The sequence below is a fragment of the Aedes albopictus genome, chromosome 3, assembly GCF_035046485.1.
Source record: "Aedes albopictus strain Foshan chromosome 3, AalbF5, whole genome shotgun sequence".
NCBI lineage: Eukaryota > Metazoa > Arthropoda > Insecta > Diptera > Culicidae > Aedes > Aedes albopictus.
In genome coordinates, this window is record NC_085138.1 from 40,719,442 (window position 1) to 40,743,765 (window position 24,324).

At 40.0% G+C, this 24,324-nt stretch overlaps 1 protein-coding gene across 10 annotated transcripts in view; it reads left to right on the forward strand.

Annotated features, from left to right (window-relative positions):
- Positions 1-24,324, forward strand: part of LOC109415714 (bicaudal D-related protein homolog) — a 389,546-nt gene that overhangs the window by 362,535 nt on the left and 2,687 nt on the right. For all 10 annotated transcript variants that reach the window (XM_062855603.1, XM_019689645.3, XM_019689643.3 and 7 more), the window contains one exon: positions 23,515-24,277. In XM_062855603.1, the coding sequence (XP_062711587.1) occupies positions 23,515-24,277 (763 nt within the window). The remainder of the gene's footprint in view (positions 1-23,514; positions 24,278-24,324) is intronic.

Genomic DNA, 24,324 nt, shown 5'->3' on the forward strand with positions numbered 1-24,324 from the left:
GACGATTTGTATATTTAACAACGTGAGTTGCTAAATCTGCATACAAAACACTGCAGACAATAATTGGCCAGAAAATTGTCCATGAAACGTGAAGTCATTAATAACGGTATAAATGATCAATTAACCGTTAAATATTAAACAGAGACATCCGAGAAGCCGTTCAACACCTGAAGCTGAAAATTCCTGCATATTAGGAAATCCAACGCATCCGACGAATGATCTCGGGGGGATGATGCAGCAATATCACATATACCCATCCAGCAGTGAAAGGCCTCCAAACTGGTCCCGAATTCGGCCGCGAGCTGCTGCTACAACAGCACAAACAATTACATCACCCATTACCAATTCCATTAATCATCGATTGCATATTCCACGACTCTCTTAAACGTTCGCCAATTCGCGCAATCATTTTTACCCCCGGCATTGCAGCAGCAGCGGCCCATTACTCACCTACCAACGAATCAAACAATAGAGACTCTCTACCGATCGATCGATCGACATAATTCATTCTGCTGGAAGGTCTCCCCGCTGCTCGGTGTGATCTCCGTTCTAAACTCCGCTGACGGAAGATCATTCTCACGATTCAGCCTAGCCGGATAAAGAACAATTAGCAGAACATTATTCACCATTCAAGAACAATCACTTTTTTATGCCGTGCTTGAATGTTTGTTCTTGGTGAGCTTTTCGCATTTTCATAAATTATATGGTAAAATGTATGGTGAATGTATCTTCCGAACGCACCGCACCGTAGCAGATGCGTTCCGCGCCTAAATTAGCCATGGTCAATGCGCGAATCATATTCAAACAAGACAATAACAAAAAAAATGGTCACATTGCTATACGGAACGGCGCAAGGTGCGGAAACAGGGCACATCATCATTATCGTCGTCGTCTGCCGTGGTCGAAAGAATGCGATCCGGCACTTTACGGCCAAACAACCGAAAGTAGATCTGTCAAGCCATTAGTTAAAATCACATACAATTTTCCTCGCTTGGTGGTTCACGCTCTGATGGCGGCGCATGGCGCATGGATTTGTAGCTTACCGACGCTTCGCTGGAAAAATTGTTGTGAAACAAAGGCACGGGGGAACTAGTGTAAAACGGATCTACGTCCAGTGCATTTTGGACCAATATTTGCAATAATCAAAAATGTCTTTGACACACAAAAAAAAACAACTCCTGAAGTGATGAAAGTACTCTAGATATTAGAAATACTCCTAAATGATGATGCTTTTGATGGAGGTACTCCTGAAGAACATTTTTCTTGTACCGGCTTTTCGATTCTTTTAAGAATACCATTCAATGGATAACTGACCCTGAGGAAGATTAGGTATAAGTGGCAGTCGAAATACGCAACGCATATCTGTCAAAGGATATGCATTAGAAGAAGACGGAATTAATAGATACAAAACTGATAACACTCATTCGAAGAAATTCCTGATGGAAGAACTTCAGCACTTCAGGCACTCCTGGTTGAGGTAATTCTCATGGAAGTACTGCTAATGGAGGTACTCCTAGTGGAATAGCTCCAGATGGAGGTATTTTTGATGCAGATACTCCTGATGAAGGGACTCTTGAAGTGGAGGTACTCTATATAGCTGTAGCTACGAATATTCCTGGACACTGAATCAAAATTTAACCATCGCACAACAATTATAACAATGTCGCAACCTGTATTTTTTGCGAGCGACAATCCACCCAATGCGACATAAGTTTTTCCCAACTTGAACAGAATAGTACAAAGATCGTACACCACGAGCTTAGAGATTTTCAAGCTTTGCATTGCGATTTTCGAGCGGAAACTTCAAGTCGGTCAACAAATTCAGCTTCCGTATTGTCTGCAACAAAATTTTTCGAGACTTCTCTAGTTGGAAGAACTCTAGAAGGATATTCTTTTGAAAGAGTTTCTCCAGACTGGATTACTCCTGATGAAGATATCCCTGATGAACGAACTTTAAATGGAGATACTATAGATGGAGATTCTCCTGATCCTGAAATGGATGGAAACACTCTTAATTCAGGTACTTCTGATGGAGGTACTCATAATTAAGGAACTGCTCATAGAAGTATTTCTGGTGAATACTCTAAATGAAGGTACTCCTGATGGAAAAACTCCAGATGGAGGTACTTTTGATGCTGATATTCATGAAGTGGAGGTATTCTAAAAGATTAGTGTACTCTTGATGAAGGTACTCCTAAAGACGATACTCTAGATGAAGGTAGCCCTAATGGAATTACTGTAATTGGCGGAAATTCAGATGAAGATACTTTTGAAGGAGATACTCCAGATAGAGGTACTCCTGAAGATGATGTTCCCGATGGAAGAACTACAGAGGGGAAAAACTCCTGATGGAATTATATTAGTTGGAAGATCTCCAGATTGTAAGGTATAAGCGGAGATCAAATGAGAATACTGGTGCAGATCGTCACAGTTCATCATAGTTTCTATGGTGAAACCTCGAGAGACACAACCATGGGCAGTACTTCTTTCCAGATTGAAAAAGCTCTGAAATCATCTGTAGCGTAACACCGAAGAAGTTTTCCTGAAGAAGTTCTCTCGATGTACTTTCCTGACGGAAGTATTCTAAATGAAGAAACTTTTGAGGTACTTTTGGTAAAAGAACTTACTTCTATTGAAGATATTGCTCGCTCATGGAACATGCTGCTGATGGAAGCACTCCAGATGAAAAAAAAAACAATATGGACACATCTCTGACAAAGGTACACATAATAAAGGTACTCCTGATGGGAGTAAAGATACTCCTGATTGAAATACTCTTGATCTAAGTACTTTTGTTGAAAGAACTCTTGCTGGAAGAACTACATCTACATCTACAAGTGTTCCAGATGAAAGTATTCCTTGTAGTAGTCGTGAATCGTGATAGTACTTCTGATGGAGGTACTCCGAATCGTAGTGGTCTTGATAAAACTACCACTGATAGATAAACTTCATAAGCTTCTCTAGAAAATTATCAAAAAATGTCAGAAAATTTCCTCGGGAATTGATCTTGTTTTTCAGACAATTCTTTTAGAACTTTTCCAGATATTCCTAGGGGCAAGACACTGTGAAATACGGAGCAACTCTGAGCAATCCTGAGTAACTCTTTTTGTTCGAATCCATTCGGAAACGTCTCTACGAAGCATGAAATACTGCTCGATTTTTCACTGGTATCAGGCAACACTTCAGGAAAACCAGAGTGATCCAGAGCAATCAAGAGGAATTTTGAGCAACACTTCGACAGCAGAGTTACTTTCGCTGTATCTGTGTGGCCCCTAGAGGTATTCCAGAAATTTTCCCAGAAATGCTTCCAGGGGTTTCTGCAAAAAGTCCTACAGAAAATATTATTGAAATTCCATCAAAACATTCTTTTGGAATAGAAGACTTTCTTCAGAAATTCACTGTAGGGTGTTCCAGACATCAGATATTTTTTCATTTTTTTTTATTTTTATTTACGTGTATTTTAAGGCTAATTCTACACTTAGAAATTTTTACTGATATATGCTTCAGAATTTTCTCCAAGACTATATAAAGAGATTTCTTTGAGAAATTTTTCCACGGATTTTTCCAGGGAATCGTGCTTTAGATTCATCAGAAATACCTCTTAAAACTTCATCAGCAATCCTTTCAGAGATTTATTCAGAAATAATTTCGGAAATTTCATCAGGAATCTCTGCTGTTTTTATAGCTGCAGGAAGCACTCCAGGAATTACTTTCAAATTTCCTTCTATGATTCCTTAGGGAATCCTACGGGGGTTTACCAGGAATCTTTCCAAAAATCCAAAAACTTCTACATGAGCTTTTCCAGAAACTTACCAAAAGATTCCTCAAGAAATTCGCTCAGGTGGTGGTGATGTTTTTCAAAAAAAATTCAAGAACTTCTCCAGGTATTTTAGAAATCTTTTCAAGAATTTGTTCCAAGACTTTTCCTAAAAACTCCTCCTGGACTTCAGGAAGTATTCTAGGATTTTTATCGAAATTTTTTTTAACCTTTCAGGACGCAATCAGCTCAAACTGCACCACGCTCACGCTGTATACGACGAGTGAGGTTTTTTGGTAGTGTTGTACTTTTTACAACGGCGCGCGTCCTGAAAGGTTAAAATAGAAGAATTTATCCAGATATTCCTTCTGGGGATTTCCAGGCAATCCATTAGAATTTTATACAGAAATATCACCGGGATTTTTTTAAAAGAATTTATTTAGGAATTCCTTTGGTATTTCTTCCGGGGAGATTCTTGAGAAATTCCTCAAAGGAATTCATCAGGAATCCTTCCAAAGATCAGACTTCATCAGAAATCCCTGCGGTAATTTTATCATGAATCATGCATTTTTAAAGGTATTCCTTCATGGTTAATTACCGGGAATCCCTCCAAGGGGTATCGTATAGAAATTATTTCAGGTATTTCTCCATGAACCCCTCAAGCCACTTCTTCAGGAGTCCGTGAAGTTTCTGCAGGAACTCCTTTAGGTAATACTTTAGAATTTGCTCCAATAACTTCTCAGGGAATCTCATAGGAGCTTTTGGAAATCTCCCCAGGGAGATTCTCCTAGAAATTCTTACAGGAAAATTCGCACGAATTCCTCCTAGGATTTAATCAAAATTTCCTTAGATTTACCATTAATTTCTTCAAATTTTCTCCAAGGACTTTCCGGATGTTTTTTTCAGGAAATTTTACGAAAATCTTTTCAGGAAATTCTTCAAAATATTTCTAGAGATTTCTCTAGAAATGTTTCCGTGGTTCTTTCATTAATCTGACCAAGAATTTCTCCAGCAATCGCTGCAAATTTGTATATGTGTATAGGGTGCCTGTACCAATTATGACACTACCTAAGGAAAACTATTCGTACAAAAATAACGAAAAAACCGACAAATGTCACAAATATGTTAAAAGATAGCTTAGTTTCCATACTTTACAGGAAAAATATAGAAACGGAGCCAAAACTATTTTTAGTATTTATTACAGCGTGTGCCAATGATAGGAACCCTGTACCAGTTATGGTTACATTTTTTAACTTTGGTTCCTTTTCGCACCATTTGCATGCATTCCTTATGGGATTAGCCACAACTGGTACACTATGGCGAAAAAGGGTGCAAGGCAGCCAAAATATTAAGGAAAACGATTTATTTCTACTATAATTTGAGCAAAATGTAAAGTTTAAATGAGTGCAACCATCTTTTGTGAACGTGATCTATTGATCACAACATTTTTCTTTTTGATTTACATCGTTAAAGGGTGAAAATCACCTATGGCGAATAGTTGGTACTATAGCCATAATTGGTACACTTACCCTATACGGCTACCTCACAGCAGGTTTTGACATAATAACATGATAACGGGCTGCATTAATGCTACACCTTCAGGAACATCGTGACGAAATTTCAAAGAAGCGTATCGTTCTCTCGCTCGCTTTCTCGCTTCCTCGTCCCTCCACACTGCAGCTGGGGCAAGGTGGTACTTTTTTGCTTGTGTTAATAGTGATTTGTAGTGTAGAGTCTAAAAGAATTCTTATGCGTATAGGGAAATGGAACCATCTCGGCAGGGGTCCTATTTTGGGCACTTTTCTGCTATAACTCAGCCAATTCTGAACCAATTGACACAATTTTCGGAAAGCGATGAGATACGTATTGTATCTAGCCGTGTACATAGTTTCAAGTCAATTGGTTTGGAATTAACTGAGTTATAGCGAAGAGTGCCCAAGTGGTTCGCTACCCTATGTAAAGAAACACTTATAAACATTTCAAGAGATTTTGTTTTAATTCTCTTCTTGGTTGAAAATGTTTTCACGGAAATATTTGAGGATATTTTTTAAGAACTCCAGAAATCCTCTTTGTATGAAATCTTGGGAAACTCTGGGTGTAACCACACAGCAAATAGTTTTGTAATATTTAAGCGCCTAGTTTCTGGCGATGTATGATTTTTCGAACGTAATTTCACTTAATTACATCGTTTTTCAACAATAGGCTCCTAAAGGCCTATCTCAATTTTTGCACAAATCGGTCAAGCATTGGTTAATATGACATATTTACTCATTTTTCATGTATTCCTATCAAGTTAAGCCCGTAAAATAACTTTTTGAAAAATTTAATAATTTTTAAAACTCTTTTTGTTTAGCACTCAATTTTGAGTAAATTTTGTTTACCGTGTTGACATACATGTTGTTGTTGATGACATGTTGACAGGTACATTTGTTGTCAAAAGTGAGCCAATGTGATTTCTTTTGCAACCCGTCGATCCACTTTCGTAACGTCAAGGTTGACCTCGAATGTCAAACAAGAACTGTTAACCATTGACCAATCCAAATTCCTGTGTGGTAGTGGTTTGTGTTCAGATTTCCCGTGTTAATCTATCTGTTAGAACTTTGTAAACATCTTTTATTCTCACGTATATGGATAGTAGCCTGGTACACGGTTTATATGAGAAAATATAAAAAATGAAAAAACTCCAACTCCTGTATACATTTTGAGTTCCATTTTGATCCCATATCAACTGTGCAAAATTTCAGATCGATCGAAGAAACTATATTTTAGCGCCCGCCATTCTTAGTTTTTCATACGATTTACTATGGGGAGAATTTACTTCTTCAAAGAAAAATCGCTTGAGGTCACCCATTGATCCCTAAAAATAAGTCGTTGAATGATTTCTGTAGATAACTTCACGAGGAATCAGTCCGCCGAAGACCGCAAAGTGAAACGATTTTTGTGAAAAAAGTTATTAAGCCTTACCCGATCGATAAAATGACGAGATTTTATTATTTATTGTTATTCCTTACATGTTAAACAGCATTGGTATGCCATTCAGTTTTCAGTCAATAACTTTTTCCACATGCCTTAGATCGCTTTGCGGTCTTAAAACGGCTGGCGCTAAAATATAGTTTCTCCGATCGAGCTAAAATTTTGCACAGTAGATATGGGGCCGAAATGGAACTCAAAAAGTGTACAGGAGTAAAATGTCTTTTTGTGTCCCTCGCTAATGGATAGGCTTGCATTAGGTTTTGTGAGACATTTCTTGGACAACTCAATTATTTTATTATCGAATTTATTAACTATTCTGACATTGCTTAAGTTCGTAAAAAAATCTATTGAGATCAGAATAGTATGCTTTTTCGTGTTATACAACACAATCGTGAAAATATTTTTCATTTTAGGAGCCTATTATCACACTCACAAAGCACACCGTGGTTGGCATCGGAATAACTGTCAGTCAACAAACCTATCCCAGCAGATACCTTAGAAGCAGTATTGCGCGCAAACCCCAAAATTTTATTCCCACCTTTAGGTTTCCGCGCCGAAGACCCAGCGCTAGATTCGGCGACAAAGAAACATTACAGCCGTCGCTGGAAAGTTGGCAATCCTGATATTTGACGGCTGTCATCCGCTAGCTGTGGGAGTGGATTGTTGTCATGTAAATAGGGCATTTCGCTGAAAATGCATGTGTATTAAGTAACTGTTGACAGATTTATTGCTGTGTTAGTGTGAAATTTTACGATTTGCTGTATCGCGTAAGCTTTCGCTGGAAGAAAACGTCGTCTTATTTAGTGAAACAAGGAAAGTTTTCAATGGAAAAAGCAATATCATATTAATCATCTACCTTCTAACTTGGTGAAACGGGAAAATTCGTAGATTTCATGGGAGATTCATAGGGTCTTGTACCGACTTTTTGAACCCTCTAAACAGAATACCCTCTTCGAATGAGTGTAATCAGTTTTGTACCTTTTAATTCCGCACTATGTTGCTTATCCTTTGACAGATACGCGTATTTCGACTACCACTTGTAATCTTCCTCAGTATCAGTTATCACACTGAGGAAGATTACAAGTGGTAGTCGAAATACGCGTATCTGTCAAAGGATAAGCAACATAGGGCGGAATTAAAAGGTACGAAACTGATTACACTCATTCGAAGATTCATAGGCGTTTCTAGGTGCTTCAAGGCATTGCAGGAGGCTTCAGGGGGGCTTAAGGAGGCGTCATAGACCCTCAGATGGGCTTCACAAAGGTTTCATGATGATCTCTGAAGTGTTTCAAAGCTGTTCAAGGCGTGTCAATGCGATTCAGGGCGTTTCGGGAGGTTTCAGAGGAGTGTTAGGGGGCTTTTTGGGTGAAAATATGATGAAAGCACATCTCAAATTTTCAAGAGCACAACTTTTAATAACCGAAGGTCGATTTGCAATGAAAAGTTGATCGATTGATCACCAGCATTGGGTAACTGATTGATCATTTTTTTTTGGCTCAAACTGACTTTCGGTTTTTCAGATTTGTGCTCCTCAACATTCAAGGTGTGGCTTCGTCATACCTGCAGAGACGTTTTAAAATATTTCATGGCGTATTAAAAGCATTTCAGGGCGTTTCAGGTGGATTTAAGGGGGCTTCAGAGGCTCTCAGGTGGATTTCAGGGAGGCTACATAAGGGTTTCAGAGGCCTTTTAAAGCACGTCAAGGCGTTTCAACGCGTTTCAGGTCGTATCGATTGAGCCCCAAATAAATGAACTAGATAAAAAAAAAACTACATAGTAGCTCTTGTAGATTCGATGACCTTTCCTCAAGGGAGTTCTTGGATATGCTTATCCAATTGGTCGGGGTTCTGCTAAACCGAACCAAAGACCATTTTTTGAAAAATTGAGTTTTCTTAACCATTAGATGAAGAATATGATGATCTTCTTTCCGTGTAAAAATCCAGTAATTCTGACAGCTCTTCGTGGAGTAAATTCAAAATTTCTGTTTGGCAGAGCATACAAAAAATAAAATTGCATCCAACCAGAGTGAACTGTAAACCATTCCATAGAATCAGCGAAATATTTTAGTTTTGGTCCAAATGATGAACATTTCAAGTTTTCCTTATCGCCGTCAGATTTCTAACTTCTAACCGACTCATAGTAACAATCTGTGAGAGAATTTAACACGTAAAGAAAAATACGGGTGTTGGAGGATCCAATTATGTTTCGATGGCGTTGATCGCCATTTTTCCAAATCACATTCAGCCAGACCGAACCAAATCCACTGCATTTAAAAATCAATTTATTCTCAACAATACAAAAATGAACTGGTTTTGAATACATGCGTTATGTCGATACACCTCCCACTGATGATTTAACCCAGGAGCCGTCATTGAACAACAAGGCTAATAAGAATAATAAAGCTTGAAAAAACCCAAACACTTAGTTCACTTTGGCTGATCGAAAATTGGCGATTTCACAAAAACCATCCTTGAGAAGAATGTTTGAAACTTTATTCAGACGTAACGACTGACCTTCAGCTAGTTAAAATGACCTAGAGGTAACGCGCTTTGGTAATCACTTAAATGATCCAAGTTCGAATCTCTTTCATATTTTAGAAAACTTTTTGTACTTAGTTCACTTTGGCAGATCATTTTCATGGTTTTCTTCAACCAGTATAAATTTGAAGTACACAAATTGCTCCACATTCACATCTCAGGCCCTCAGGGCATGCAAGGACATCGTTTGACATAATCACTCTTGCTCTGTGCCTGCACCGCCATGCACCGCCTATAAAATAAAATCATGGGTGGGATGGGCTGAGCTGGGAGGGCTTCCGCCGTTTACATTTCACACTATTTTGAAACCTCTGTGCTACCATACTACGCGTCCTCTCTGATTCATGTGAAGGATTGTGAGTGATATCGATTTCAACTTCATAGGCACTAAAAAATCGAGATTTTTTATCACATTCCGATTGGTTTTCTCTGAAACAAAGAAACATAGTCAGCCACACTGAACTATAAACCATATTCCAATGTTTCTGTTCAGCCAGAGTGAACTGAGTGCAAAGTACTGAGAAATTAAATGTTATTATATCAATGATTTTAAATAATTTTTATTTATTCTTCATCTCTGATGGTCTGTAAGTTACATGTGTGCGAAAAAGTTTCAAATAATCATAGCTGTTGTTCATTTCTGAGTGGCTGAACTTTAAGCTTGATTATCTCGGAATAAACTTTTTGGCGCTTAGTTCGGTTTAGCAGAACCCCGGCCAATTGACCTCACCACTTGATAGATCACAGTTACCTGAGGCTGTGTGTATTGCGCGCAAACCCCAAAATTTCATTCCCACCTTTGGGTTTTCGCGCCGAAGACCCAGCGCCAGATTCGGCGACAAAGAGATTTGGCAGCAAGCGCCGGACACAAGGCAATCCTGATATTTGACGGCGGTCACCCGTTTGCTGTGGGAGTAAGGTTGTTGTCATGCAAATAGAGAGCATTTCGCTGAAATTGTATGTGTGTTATGTTATTGTTGACAAATGTTTTGCTGTGTTAGTGTGGAATATAGCGATTTGCTGTATCGCGTAAGCTTTCGCTGGGAGAAAACGTCATATAACTTCGCGAGGTATGGACAATTTTCAATGAAAAAAGCAATACCTTAGTCATACAACTCTTAGGGACAACCAAATACGTTGGTAGATCCGATTACCTATACTTTCAAGGGAGTTCTTAGAGGTCCTCAAACAAACAATGAACTCGTCACTTGACAGCACATAGTTTCATGGGGCTGTGTAACCAATGGTTATTAACCATGGTTTTTATTCATAATGCTCCATTATATAGATCACTGGTTACGCTTGTAGACCCGATGTTCTAAACTTCAGGAAGTTCTCGGATATTCTTAAACCTTTAACACTTAAACACGTCGTAGAGGCGCCTTTACTTTTTCACCTAAATGGAGGTACCTAAATAGATGATACCTAAATGGAGTCTACCCAAATGGAGGTTTCAGTGTAGAAAGGAAGTATAATAAAATAGAATGGAATGCATGATGAATCGGCGGAATTATTATTATGATTATTAGCTTTGGTAGAGATTTTTAGCCCGAGACTGGTTAATCGCCAATTAAGCGTAATTTGTAATGATTACATTGAAGGAATTTATGAAGGAACCTCTAGAAAAGTTTTTGAACTTTCTGAAAAAAAAATTGAAAATCCCCAAAGATTTATGTGGATGAGCTTCCGAATGTATGGTTAAGTAGTAGATTAATGTTACCTAGCCAGACGATGGAGAAGCCCATGAATGAATCTCATTAGAATTTTTTTCTGAAGGAATTAACCTCTGAAGACATCTCTAGATAAAATACTTAACAAAGTTTGGCTAGAAACCACTGAAATCCCTACAGATTCCTCCAGAACTTGTGTAAAGCTTTGCGTGGAGAAAGTCTCTGAGCGTAACTATTGACAAAGCCTTTAAATGAATTCCATTGCGTAATATTTGAGGAAATCACTGGAACAATTTCTGATACAATCTTTGTTGATGAACTGTACTCTAAACAGTAATGGATGGGAAAATGCCGAAATTTTGATGGAATTTTTGAGAGAATCATTGAAGGACTCGTTAGGTCGTTAATAAATTACTTCAGGAATTTCGGAAATGATCATTAACAAACCGATTATAGATTCTTTCGTTGGGGATTTATAAAATATCCATAAAAATATATGAACAAATGGCTAGGCAGAGAGCTAAATGTTCTAAATTATTTGTTCAACTGGCTAGCAATCAAATGATAAAGATACGAGCAATTTTAAGATAAATTCTCATGTTGTTGGCATAAGTTTAACCAAAACAACCACGGTATTGTTTTTATTAGTGGTAACGATTTCAGTAAAGAATCGACAAAAAGTTTTGTACGAGACGATCCAGCCAAGGGCTGAAAGTCTCGATAATGAAGACAATAATAATAATAATAATAATAATTAAAAAGTTTTGTATCTCTATTGGTGACCTCATTCCATTATATTATTTGCTAAATATTGAACTCGACACTGATTTTTCATTTGGGCCTAACTGACATTTTCGAGTTCTCTTCATCGATCCTCTCTTTGTGTTATCACAGAATGTGTATTGAGTTTTCCAAAGATTTTTTGGTTGAAATGCGAAGAAGACGACTTCATGTTGCTATAGAAACAAAAAGAATAATGATTTTGTTTGTTTTGATTAAGTTATTAGTGAAAGAAAGAGTCGACGAAGAGAAATCGATCAAGTCAGTTAGGCCCTTTTGAAAAATCATTTCACCATCATCACCAATTATTGGTAACCTGGGATCTGGGACATATATGTTTATTATTGTTGTTATTCACGTCTTTATATACCTCATAAATATGTATATTTCAAAATTATGTTTAACCATACCAAAAGTTTATCTTCTTTTTGACAAAATCTAGAAATTATACTCTTGATATAACAATTTGTCATCGATCCAAGCTATGTACATTTTACCTAGCCCTCCCCAATCGATGTTGGCGGTGGGATCCCGCGCGGATGAAAAGCGATTTCGACATGATGCCATCCATCAGAATGGAACGCCTCGCACACCTCCACCGCCAATCTCCGCGCCGCGGCGGCACGTAGCCAATAGTAACCAGTGCGCGGAGAACAATCGTGACAGATTAATCTCCAGCTCTCGTCGGATGTGACGATTATGGTTGGCGGCGTCGGTTTTTGAATTTTATAGTCACTATACTTGATGGCACAGATCTGCCGAGGAAATTGGGGTCCCTCTTCTGGGCGGTATGGAAAACGCGAACGAACATCATCGCGCGATTCAGCCGTCGCCAGGGCCATAGACCAGAGCTTGATCTTCTTCCGTTGTCATTGGAGATCAAGGCTAACTACGAGCTGTGGCGAGCGTGGTGAGCTTTCGAATGTAGATCACTTTTCTGATTGTTAATTGCATGCAGTTTTCTGATGCGACCGTTTTCGCTTAGTCTTCAGAACTTTGTAATTAGTTGCTAGTTTGTAAATTGCAGTTCGATGTTGTGGTAAGATCCTCTGACACTCAAGCGAGACTTGCACTAACGGGAAGGTAATCTTGATGGCGAGCACTCGTCTAGAACAGAACTACAATTCCGCTAAATTGTTGCCGTACGGGTACTAATGTTGAAACCATTTAAACAATTTAAACTATATGAGGTGCAGGGAATTATGCAAGGTGTGAAACCTCCTACCGATAATGGGTTGCGTACCGAAGGCGCAGACTGGTAATGGCTTTGCTGTGGAAGGCCACACGGCACACGTTTGGATTTACCTACCTAGAGGGAAACCCTACGTGGTCGTAGGTACCGTTAGTGGCAGCGTTTATCGTTGATCGAGTAATCTTTCAAAGTGCATCAGCAGACATATCTTACGTTGAGGAAGGTTCACTGATTGTGATCATTACGACCATATGACGAGGGCGGGAGGATGATAGATCATACGGTGTATGTGTGGTTAATGGTCTGCTCTGAAGCAGACTTGCGGAACGTAAATGTCGACGGCGATGGTGCAGCAGCATGACTTGTGATTGGGCTTTTAAAATGACATAATCTACAGTCAGTGGCTTCTGTTCGGATGATGAAATGTCACAGTGCGTTATGTGTGTTGAAGAGTTGCATGAGTTTATGAAACAATCGGCGCCAACATTTCAACATCTAGTTCTATATCTTCACAGAGAAAAGACTGAGTCTACAATACTACGTCATACATTTCGGATCGCTCCTGCTTCTTTCCAACCTCGAGAACGTGCTACAATCGCCAAATCACACTCACTCGACCTGGTCAGCCCACCTTGTCCGCTGTACTCCACGTTGCCTGGTACCATCCGGATTTTTTTCGGCTTTGATCGCCTTCCGGATGCTGGTTTTACCCTGAAGCTCAGTGAGCTCGTGATTCAATATGTTCCGTCACATACCGTTTGCCTGCATACCGCTGATGATCGTCCTTAGCATGCATCGCTCGAAAACTCTGAATGTCTCTTCGAGGATTGTCCATGTCTCGTGTCCGTAGAAGACCACCTGGTCGTATAAGCGTTTTGTATACGGTTGTAGTCCACGGCGAGATTCGAATGAACTGGATACACCCTTACGCTGTTTTGCACACCGTCCATCGTTGCTCTAATCAGTCTGGTAAGCTTCCCAGGAAAGCCGTTTTCGTCCATGATTTGGCATACACGGTAAAAATTCTGCACGCTAGATGTAAGGGAAAAATCCCTTAACTATTCAATGTCGTAATCAACATGATCAGAAGTGCTTTTCCTTTGAGATCGCAATGCTGTCAGTGTTGATTTGCGGACCAAAACAAACCCACCAGAGAAATCAACAGAAAATCCCTTCGATTTGCACTACTGTAAAAAGCAATACGATCCAAAGTGAAAAGTTGTTGATTTGGTAATGACTGTTTTGGGCATGAAAGTAAATATAGATGACAGGCGGTAGAAAGTGCTTCGCTTCGATTCGCACCTCTCTAACAGATGTGAAGCAGTGTAGTGGTAAAATAGTTGATCGTGACTCTAAAGGTCCTGGTATCGAATCTGGGTGCGGCTGTACACATTTTTTTTTAATTTTAGTTTTGAAATCAAAACATTGTCAACAACGAATTGATGTGAAGTTACATTAAAATTGAAGAGGCATTGGATGTTCTTTGTCAAATGATATGTAATTGATAACAAACTGATTGAACAGTAGTGCGAATTCAAGTGCCAATCAGTTTATATCACAGTGCAGATTTCTTACCGTGTAGCTCTGTGCTGTAGATATTGTCGCGCTTATCTTAGATTCTCAGCAAGCTGCGTTCGAAACGCGCAGCCTCAGATCGCGCCAGACCGCGCACGTATGATTTGTACACGGTGTGTACCTTGGCTAAAACTGTTTTGCAGCCGCTGGGACGAGCTGTCAGCCGCCGTTTATAAATCAAACGGGCGCAATCTTATGGCGGCTGACTCAGATCAGCAGGATCTGAGTGATTAAGCTAGGATGCACAATACTGTCGTATGCCACATTGAAATCGATGAACAGGTGATGCGTTGAGACCTGGTATTTGCAGCATTTCTGGAGAATTTGCCGTTCGGTGAAGATCTGGCCTGATGTCGACCGGGCGTCGATTAAACCGCAAACTCATTCGTTTAGGTGACAAATGACGGAAGATGATCTAGGATAGCACTTTGTAGGCAGCATTCGAAAAGGTGATCGCTCTGATGTTCTCTCACATTCCAAATGGACGCCTTTCTTGTGAATAGAGCGGATTACCCCTACCTTCCACTCCTCACAGATCCTTCCCAGATCGTGACTTTCAAATGGAGCAGACCATCTTTTATGGGTCCATCCAGCGATGCCAGATGGTTTTCTGTATCACTCGTTCAAAAATCTGTATCCCATACAAAATTTAGGTGAAAAATCTGTATTCCATACAAATGAAAAATCTGTATTTCATATAAACGCAATCTGTACAGATGTTCAAAAATCTGTATAATACAGATAAATCTGTATATATGGCATCCCTGGGTCCATCTTGATGATTTCAGCGGCGATACCATCCATTCCAGCTGCTTTGTTGATTTTGAAGTGATGAATGGCATTTTTAACTTCCCTCAGCGTGGGAGTTGGTACATTGCCGTCCTTTTTTGCACTGAAGTAGTCGTTTCCGCCGTAGCCTTGATCTCCCATGCCTATATTTTCCACGCCATCCAGATGGTCATCGAAGCTCTGTTTCCAGCTTTCAATCACCGTCCGTCAGGTGGCCTTTATTCCTGCACGTTTCGGCTCGCGGCACGAAACCTTTGCAGGATGCGTTGAGCTTTTCTCGTAGAACTTCCGTGTTTCTTGGGAATGGCACAGCAGTTCCATTCCTTCGCACTCCGATCTTCCAGGCGGCACTTTTTCTCCCGAAAGAGGCGGGTCTGCTGTTTCCGCTTCTGTTTTTAACGTTCCACGTTCTGTCGGGTTCCTTACTGCAGCATTATCGCCCGTGCTGTGTTCTTCTCCAAAATCACTCTGCACTCCTCATTTTTTTTTTCGTCGACTTCTTTCCACGTATCCGATGGTGCTCTTGGCTACGTACTTGATAGTTACTTTTACTGAACTTCAGTACATATTCCTCTTGAGGGTCCAGTTCGAGCTCACCATCGTCAGGAAATGGTGCCTTATTTTAAATGGCAACACAAGTGGTAATTCTGTGGCGACGCTGCTATCGCAAAGTTACAAAGCCGTTATCAGTGGTAAATATGAAACTTATCTAGTGAGTATTATGTATACTCACCACTGATTGTGGCAAATTGCTGTATGGCGGCGATAGTGTTGTCAACGCTAAAAATATTTGAGTTCTTACACAGTTTTCGAGCTAATTTTTTTTCTAGCTTGGATGTCTGTTCTTTGTGGCTGGTGAGCGCTGGACTTTCCAATTGTCGGTCTGAATTCCTCCTTCTGACCTTCCTGAGCGTTTAAGCTTCTTATGATGATCTTGACGTCGTGACTTGTCATCATCAGTGCTTTCAGAGCAAGGGCTGTCTGTGCACGGTTATTATGCTGGATGTTGAAGAATCACGCAGAAAAAAGCATGGTAAAATCAAAAATATTTGAGGTAAACTCATTGTCAATTGCCAATTTGTTCTGGCAACAAAAATAAAACTGTTTGGAGCAAATCGAACGTCACATTTGAAGCAAATTCAATCAGTGAATCAAAATTCAACCATCGCGCAACAGAAACGACAATGTCGCAACCTGAATTTGTTGCGACATTCTACCCAATGCGACATACGTATGTCCCAACTTGAACAGAATAGGACAAAGATCGTGCAGCTTGAGTTTAGAGATTTTTAAGGCTTGCATTGTGATTTTCGAGCGATAACTTCGAGGCGGTAAACACTGCAACGCTGTTGAAGATGTATCATCAAAAAGTTTCGATTTTAAGTTGGTAATAATTGATTATTCACGAGTTGAAAAGTACGCAACAAATTCAGGCTCCGTTTTGTCTGCAATAAAAAATTTCGAGATCATGTCATTATCTGTTACCAGTTGGGATAAAGAGTAATCGCCGCGTCTTCTTTGTTGCTTGTTGTGTGCCTCTTTTGTCTGACAATTCTCTTCACTGAATTCAATCCATTCTTGAAACAAACATGCATCTTCTGACATGTTATGTTAGATACAAATGTAAAAAAAAAATGTTTTTTGTGGCAGGTCGGCCCTACGGAAATCTTTGTTTTCCAATTAAATTTACAAAGTCATTTCCTTCTCTAGGAAAACCCACTTCCCGCGTGGCACTTTCAATGCCAGCATCATGTAGATAACATACGCTCTCGAAATCAATGGGATTTCGTGGAAACTTTTGGTGAAACTTGACTTTTTTCCAAGAGGAAATCTTGTTTGGTGCTGCAGCTGGAACTTGAGAGTTTTGTTTATGTTCTCGTCGGCGGAACGGGGGGCTCTTCAATGGGTATTGTAGAAATCAGTGAAGAGAATTGTCAGACAAAAGAGGCACAAAACAAGCAATAAAGAAGGTGCGACGATTACTCTTTATCCCTACTGGTAACAGATAATGACATGATCTCGAAATTTTTTGTTGCAGACAAAACGGAAGATGAATTTGTTGCGTACTTTTCAACTCGTGAATAATCAATTATTACTAACCCAGAGTCGAAACTGTTTGATGATAGAGCTTCATCAGAGTTGCAGTATTTACCGACTCGAAGTAACCGTTCGAAAATCGTAATGCAAGGCTTAAAAATCTCTAAACTCGTGGTGTACGATGTTAATCCCATTTTTTTCAAGTTGGGACAAACTTATGTCGCATGTGTTGTTTTGTCGCAACAAATACAGGTTGCGACATTGTCATTATTGTTGCGCGATGGTTGAATTTTGATTCACTGGTAGAAATCAATATGTAATCACAGAGAACAGACATCCAAGTCCAGTTCTGAAACTGTGTAAGGAATTTAACGGCCATTTGAAATCGGCAACACAAGTGGCAATAGCGTGGCGCTGCAATCGGTTAATTTCCCATACTAATTGAATTCACCACTTGAAATGTTTCAATTCACCACTGACTGTGGCAATATGGTGTTTGGTGGCGTTAGTGTTGTCATCGTGTATTGGTTTGCAACCTTACTCAAGTAAAGATTCAAATCCTTACACAACTTTCCGAATGAAATTTGTTCTAGCCTGGATGTCTGTTCTCTGTGATGTAATTGAGTAAGTTTTTAAAATTGATATTTTAGTTTTAAAAATTTTATCAGTTTACCGAATAAACATATTTTTTTTTGTTTCAAACGAACTAAATTTGTCTCCGATATCGGCGCTTAATCCACAACAGTGGTGAAACAGTTTTATTTTTGTTACCAGAACAAATTGACAATTTATTTGAGTTTACCTGAAATATTCTTGATTTGATCATGCTTTTTTCTGCGTGATGCAAAACTTAGCACGCATACATATCATGTACTTCACCACGAATTGTAGCAAGAAGCTGCAAAGTGACGCATTGTTTGAGTCTCGGTTTGAGTTCTCACACCGAGTAGTTTCTGCAAAAACTCTTACAAGAGCTCCGGATAAATCCCTTAAGTAATTTCTGAAAGAATCGTTACTACAATCTCCGTAGAAATCTCTAGAGGCATTTCTTTAGCATTTTCTGAAGAGTCGTTGAAAGAATCCATATTGCAATCTTTGAAGAAATCTCCTTGAGAAATCCATGGAAGAATTCCTGGAAAAAGTACTGGGGAAATATCTGGAGCAGTTTAACCGTTATGTGCCCGACATTTTTTTTGCGTTTTTCTGCACCGTGCTTTTGAAATAAGCGCTGGGTACCCGGGTACCCTGTCGGCCTGTCGGCCACATAACGATTAAGTAGAAACCATAGCAGAATTGAATTATTAAATTCCAGAAGAGTTTCCAACAAAATTTTCTAAAGGAATTTCAGAAGCAATACCAAGGGATTTTCGTAAATAAATACTAAGAGGTAACCCTGGAAAAATCTGAAGCGGGACCCCCAGGAAATCCATAGAGGTGTGAGTAATTACTGAAGGCATTTTACGAAATTCTTAGAAAGATCCCTGAAGGAATCGTAAGAGGAATTCTTGAAAAAATCCCTAGAAAAATCGCTAGATTTATTCATCAGTAGGTTGGCTCCAGGGACACGTTCTCTCCCATTTGGGAAATTTGTGCCTTTCGTAGATTTTTTCATGGACTAAAGTACGCAGTAATTCATATAGGAATTATTGCAGAAGTATCTACAGAATTCTCTAAATACATCACTAGAGGATTCCTGTAGGAATTACTGGATAAAGTCCTACAGGAATACTAGCCAGAATTTCTGAAGGAATCTCAACAAGAGTTCGTCAACCTGGGGGTATCATAGGAAGAATGCATGAACAATTTTTAGGGAAATATCTGAAAAGGTTCTTATAGAAATTTCCAGAAAATTTCTTGGAGGAACTCCAGGAGAAGCTCCTGGACTGTCCAAACAGATATGTATGGAGAAATGCCAGCAGGATGTCTTGAAAGAATCGCTAAGGAAATCCCTGGATAAGTCCACGTAGCCATTGTAGGAGGAATTATTGGAGAAATCCTTGGAGAAACCCCTGGATAGATCGCTGTAGGAGTTCATGTAGAAATTTTTTGTGAAAAAATGCTGTCAGAATATCAGCAAAACTTTTGGAGGAACCCTAGCAGGAGTTCCAGCACAAGTCTCAAGAAAAGCTTCTGGGGAAATCACAGGAGGAATGCCTGAGAAAATCCTGAAGAGACACACTTTAATGAACCGTTATAAAATTCCCGGAAGAATTCCTTCAAAAATTTCCGGCGGAATTCTTGGCGAAATACTAGCAAAAATTCTTACAAGAACCCACGCAAAAGTTTTTGAAGGAACCGCAGCAAGAAGTTTTGGGGGAATCCCATCTCGAATTCCTTAAGGGTTTCTAGTGAATACAATTCCCACAGCAATTTTTAAGCAATCCAAGCAGGAAATCTACAATACAAACACAGACAAACAGACGTAACACTCTGATAATTCCCATCGTACACCGATTTAACGACATTTTTCAAAATTTGATAGTTGGCCAACTGCCCAACCGTGGCGCTCGTATAGTTTTTGTTTGAGTTTGACGTTTGCTCACTACCGCCACCTAGTTGGTGGTCGGCCAAACATAGTCCTTTTAGCATTGGGCGAATATGTTTCCGTGACTACGTTTCGAAAAATGTTCGAAGTGTTACGTCTGTTTGTCTGTGATAATAAAATGGGAATTCTGATTGAAATACAAATTTATTTTTTACTTCAAAAAAGGCTGACAAAATCGGGTCAAAAAGCTGACAAAATCGGGTGTAGACAAAATCGGGTCCCCACTGTAGTGGTATTAGACATGGTTGCCGAGCAATCAATAGAAATGCTTCGTCTTTAATCGATTCTCACAATTTGCCTTACAGATGTCTAAATATTTGCTCAGTCTGTCTTGCACTTACAGACACTAAGCTTCAGTCTATACTCCATGGCACATCTTGTTGTACTCATTGTTTCATATTGAGAAATTACGCTTTTCAATTCTTCTAGTAATGCTAATATTTTGAAGCACGCAAACCTCATCGTTACCTTGTGACATTCACTAACCTCGTCTACATCAAGTCTCGGTCACAGTAGGCTATACCACGCCATCAGCTCAGCGCAACAAGTCATTTGTGTCCATCGCCGTTCAGTAACAATGGCCATAATCGATTTCAGCGTGGGTGTAGCTACACTAATGGCATCAGCCGTTTTTTCTGCTTTTTGGTGAAATTGGCTGATTCAATAGTAGCGGAGAAGAGAAACATTGAAGAGTGGTTTTTAACTCTGATGTTTTTCAACACCATCATCGACGATTGATGTCATCTGCGATGTGACCATCATAGTCGAGGCGCTTCGCGCTGAGTAATCCATTTCAATCCCATTAGCATACAGCGGTTTACTGCCGGCTTTCACGGGCACGATACATTCTTGTTTTTGTATCTACTAGTCGAGCTCGATGACCATCGTTCGAAAAACGAAAAATAAGCAATATTTTTAAATTTGAAAGCAAACCTTCGGAAGGCTTTTTCAACCCCACGTACGGCAAATTAACACAAACAAATCATCACATCAATTCGATGGTTTTGCCCTTCGTCAATCAACTACTAAACTAATTTTTGGTCAGGTTTTTATTCGGTTCAACAACGCCCGAAATTGCTTTTTCAACCATGGAGAAGCCAGCCGGCCCTTCCAGCCAGCTTCGAATCGAATGACGTTTCACATCACACACATCGGACAGGTGTGAAGAAGATGAAGGCAAAACACTACCGGCGTTGAAGTCTTCCCAAAATCCAATCAAAGCAATCCAATGCCAATGAAAATAAACACTCTTTGTGGTGGTCGCCCCGGTCGGTCACACGTTTGAATTTGAATTGAATGCATGGCTTGCTTATTCCGAATGAGATTGAGCTGTTAATAAAACAGGTGATTTGGGAAAATTGCGATTGCAACTTGGGCAATGTGCGCGCGCATCCTTGATTGGTGCACTTGGGATAATGATAATTGCTTCAATGAACTCGTTTGACCGTCGGACAGATGTGGTTTGGGCGCCACATAGGGGATTCTGGGGTAATACGCACCACTTAAGGAAGATGCGTCCAAATGCATATAAAAAGGCAATAATTTATTGGTTTAATGCATGCATTCATTGCATATACTTTCATTCTAAGAGAAACCAAACAAAATTTCAGCCTTAATACAGTTCAGCTCTTGAAAATAACGTTTTTTGTAAAGACTAACATTACGGCTTCGTATGTTTATTAGCCTGGTACACGGTATATATGGGAAAATACAAAAAATGAAAAAACTCAAGTTCCTGTATACTTTTTAAGTTCCACTTTGGTCCCATATCAACTGTGCAAAATTTCGGTTCGATCGGAAAAACTATATTTTAGCGCCCGCCATTCTTAGTTTTTCATACGATTTACTATGGGGAAATTTTACTCCTGCAAAGAAAAATCGCTAGGAGTCACCCCTTGATCCCTAAAAATAAGTCGACGAATGATTTCTGTAGAATACTATACTAGGAATCAGACCTCCGAAGACAGCAAATCGATGCGACGTTTATGGAAAAAGTTATTAGGCCTCACCCAATCGATAAAATACCGAGATTTTATTGTTTATTGTTATTCCTTACATGTTAAACCGCGTTTGCATGCCATTCGGTTTTCAGTCAATAACTTTTTCGACATGCCTTCGATCGCTTTGCGGTCTTCAGAGGGTTTGTTCCTCGTAAAATTTCCAACAGAAATCATTCATCGATATATTTTTAGGGGTTAAGGGGCAACCTGTGGTGATTTTTCTTTAAAAAAGTGATTTTCCCCATAGTAAATCGTATGAAAATTTAAAACGGCTGGCGCTAAAATATAGTTTCTCCGATCGAGCTGAAATTTTGCACAGTTGATATGGGGCCAAAATGGAACTCAAAAAGTGTACAGGAGTAAAATGTATTTTGGTGTCCCACACTAATGTTTATGCGGGGCAGTATGCACCCTTGCTTGGGGTAAAATGCACTACAACAATGGGGCAGGATGCACTCAAACAAAGGGGCAAGACGCACCACAACATTGAGGCAAGATGCACCGTCGAGTTTAGAAATCTTTTTACTTCTTAGACAAAATGCATGTTTTATAAGGTTTTAAGACAAACAATAGCTCAATTTTGTTTGCGATTACTTACAGAGCACTCATAGATATGATTACAGCTTGTTTTCTATAAGTGCGTTTTGCCCCAACGAATGGAGTGCATATTGCCCCAATCAATAGCAAAAAAATAAAATAGTTTAAAACATATAATTTACGTAGATTACTGTTTAAGTTATTTTTCCTATGCTTAGCATTGTCCTCAATTAACTGAATAAACACAACATCATTAGGTGTTTGGTCGATTTTCACCATCAAATCATTCGACAAACGATCGGGAAAATTACATCAGAATCGTGCTTTTCAATTTTATTCATTTTTCTCACTAATTACGTAACGCAGATATGTAAAATTTTCCAGATGCTCATTTATTAAGACGTTCTATTAGACTGATAAGGTTTCAAAGCTCTAAAACCGATAATCCCTGAAAAACAAAGGGGGTGCGTTTTGCCTCGACAGTGCGTATTACCCCAGATGCCCCTACCTATAGCTGAAGCGGTAAACGCACGGGTATATAAGACAACTGTCTGGGTTCGATTCGAGGTTGTTTCAAAAGCTTTTTGTGATGAATATAAAGCACATAACGATACTTCACAGATACCTACCAGATAAAAAAACAAAAGCTTCCATAGTTTGCTTGTGTACTAGCAGCTAACAATACAGAAGTACTAACTGCTAACGGCTGTGTGCCCTATTGTATTCCAAGTCTATGATTTGCGCATCTCAAAGCGAATCTTTGAAGGCATAGAATGCATCTATTCAGGGCCGGATCTAAGGGGGGGCAGCGGGGTCCAGGCACGCACATTTAAGTGGTCCCCACAAAAACCCTTTTTGGTTGCTAACATTAGCTTTATTTTTCATATTTCTCAAGTACTGTTCGAAAATAAGGAAAAACATTTTTGGTCATCTAAGGGACCTCCACATCCGCTCGGGCCCCGGGCCCCCACAATCCTTAATCCGGTCCTACATCTATTACAAAACCTAAAGCTCCACAAGTGCGCCAGAATATATGTGGTCATTGAACCGACTTATTTACTGCAACCTATTTGTTCTGTATGGCCAAAAATCTTACAACTCTACCCCTCATCTTACTTTCAGAAATTGGAACAGGAGAAGTACATCCTAAAGCGGCAACTAGAAATCTCCTCGAGCGAGAACGATGCCATCATCCTGGAGCTGCAGACCGACATCAAGCAGTTCAAGCAGAAGCTCGACCTGCAAGAACAGCTCATGCGCCAGATGGAACGGGAGAAGAACCTGCTGATCGAGGAGCTGACCGCCCAGAACACCCGCCTATCGAACGAGCTGAAGAAAGCCAACGCCACCGAACTGCAACTGTCGGCTCAGCTCCAGGAGATCAAAGAACAATGCAACCGGCGGACGCTGAGCATACAGGACCACGTGAGCAGTCTCGAAAGCCTCAAGAACGAGCTCCGGATGATTCTGGAGAAGAAGAATGACCTGGAAAATCGGTTGCACATGACGGCGACCGAGAAGGAGACCCTATCGGTGGCGCTGAATGAGGCCTCCGAGCGGATACACATTCTGGAGCGGAGCACCATGGAGCAGGACACCAAGTACCAAATGACGGTGCAGACGTTGGACCGGTTGGAGCGGGAGAATGGGACGCTGAGCGAGCGGCTCGAGTCGTTCGACAGTCAGCGGTCGCACCCGAGCGATCCGCACCACTCGTCGCTGCTGCAGGAGATGAACGGCGAAGACGACTCGATGATGATAGACGGCAGCGGAGCTAACAACGACGAAGCGACGATACTGCTGTACAAGGAAGCCCAGTCGGTGTACAAGCAGCTGAAGACGCTGTGTCAGACGCTGCGGAATACGCACCACGATGACGATTCGGGTGAGACTTTTTGGGTTTGGCGTGGGTTCTGTTTCCACTTCTCTTAC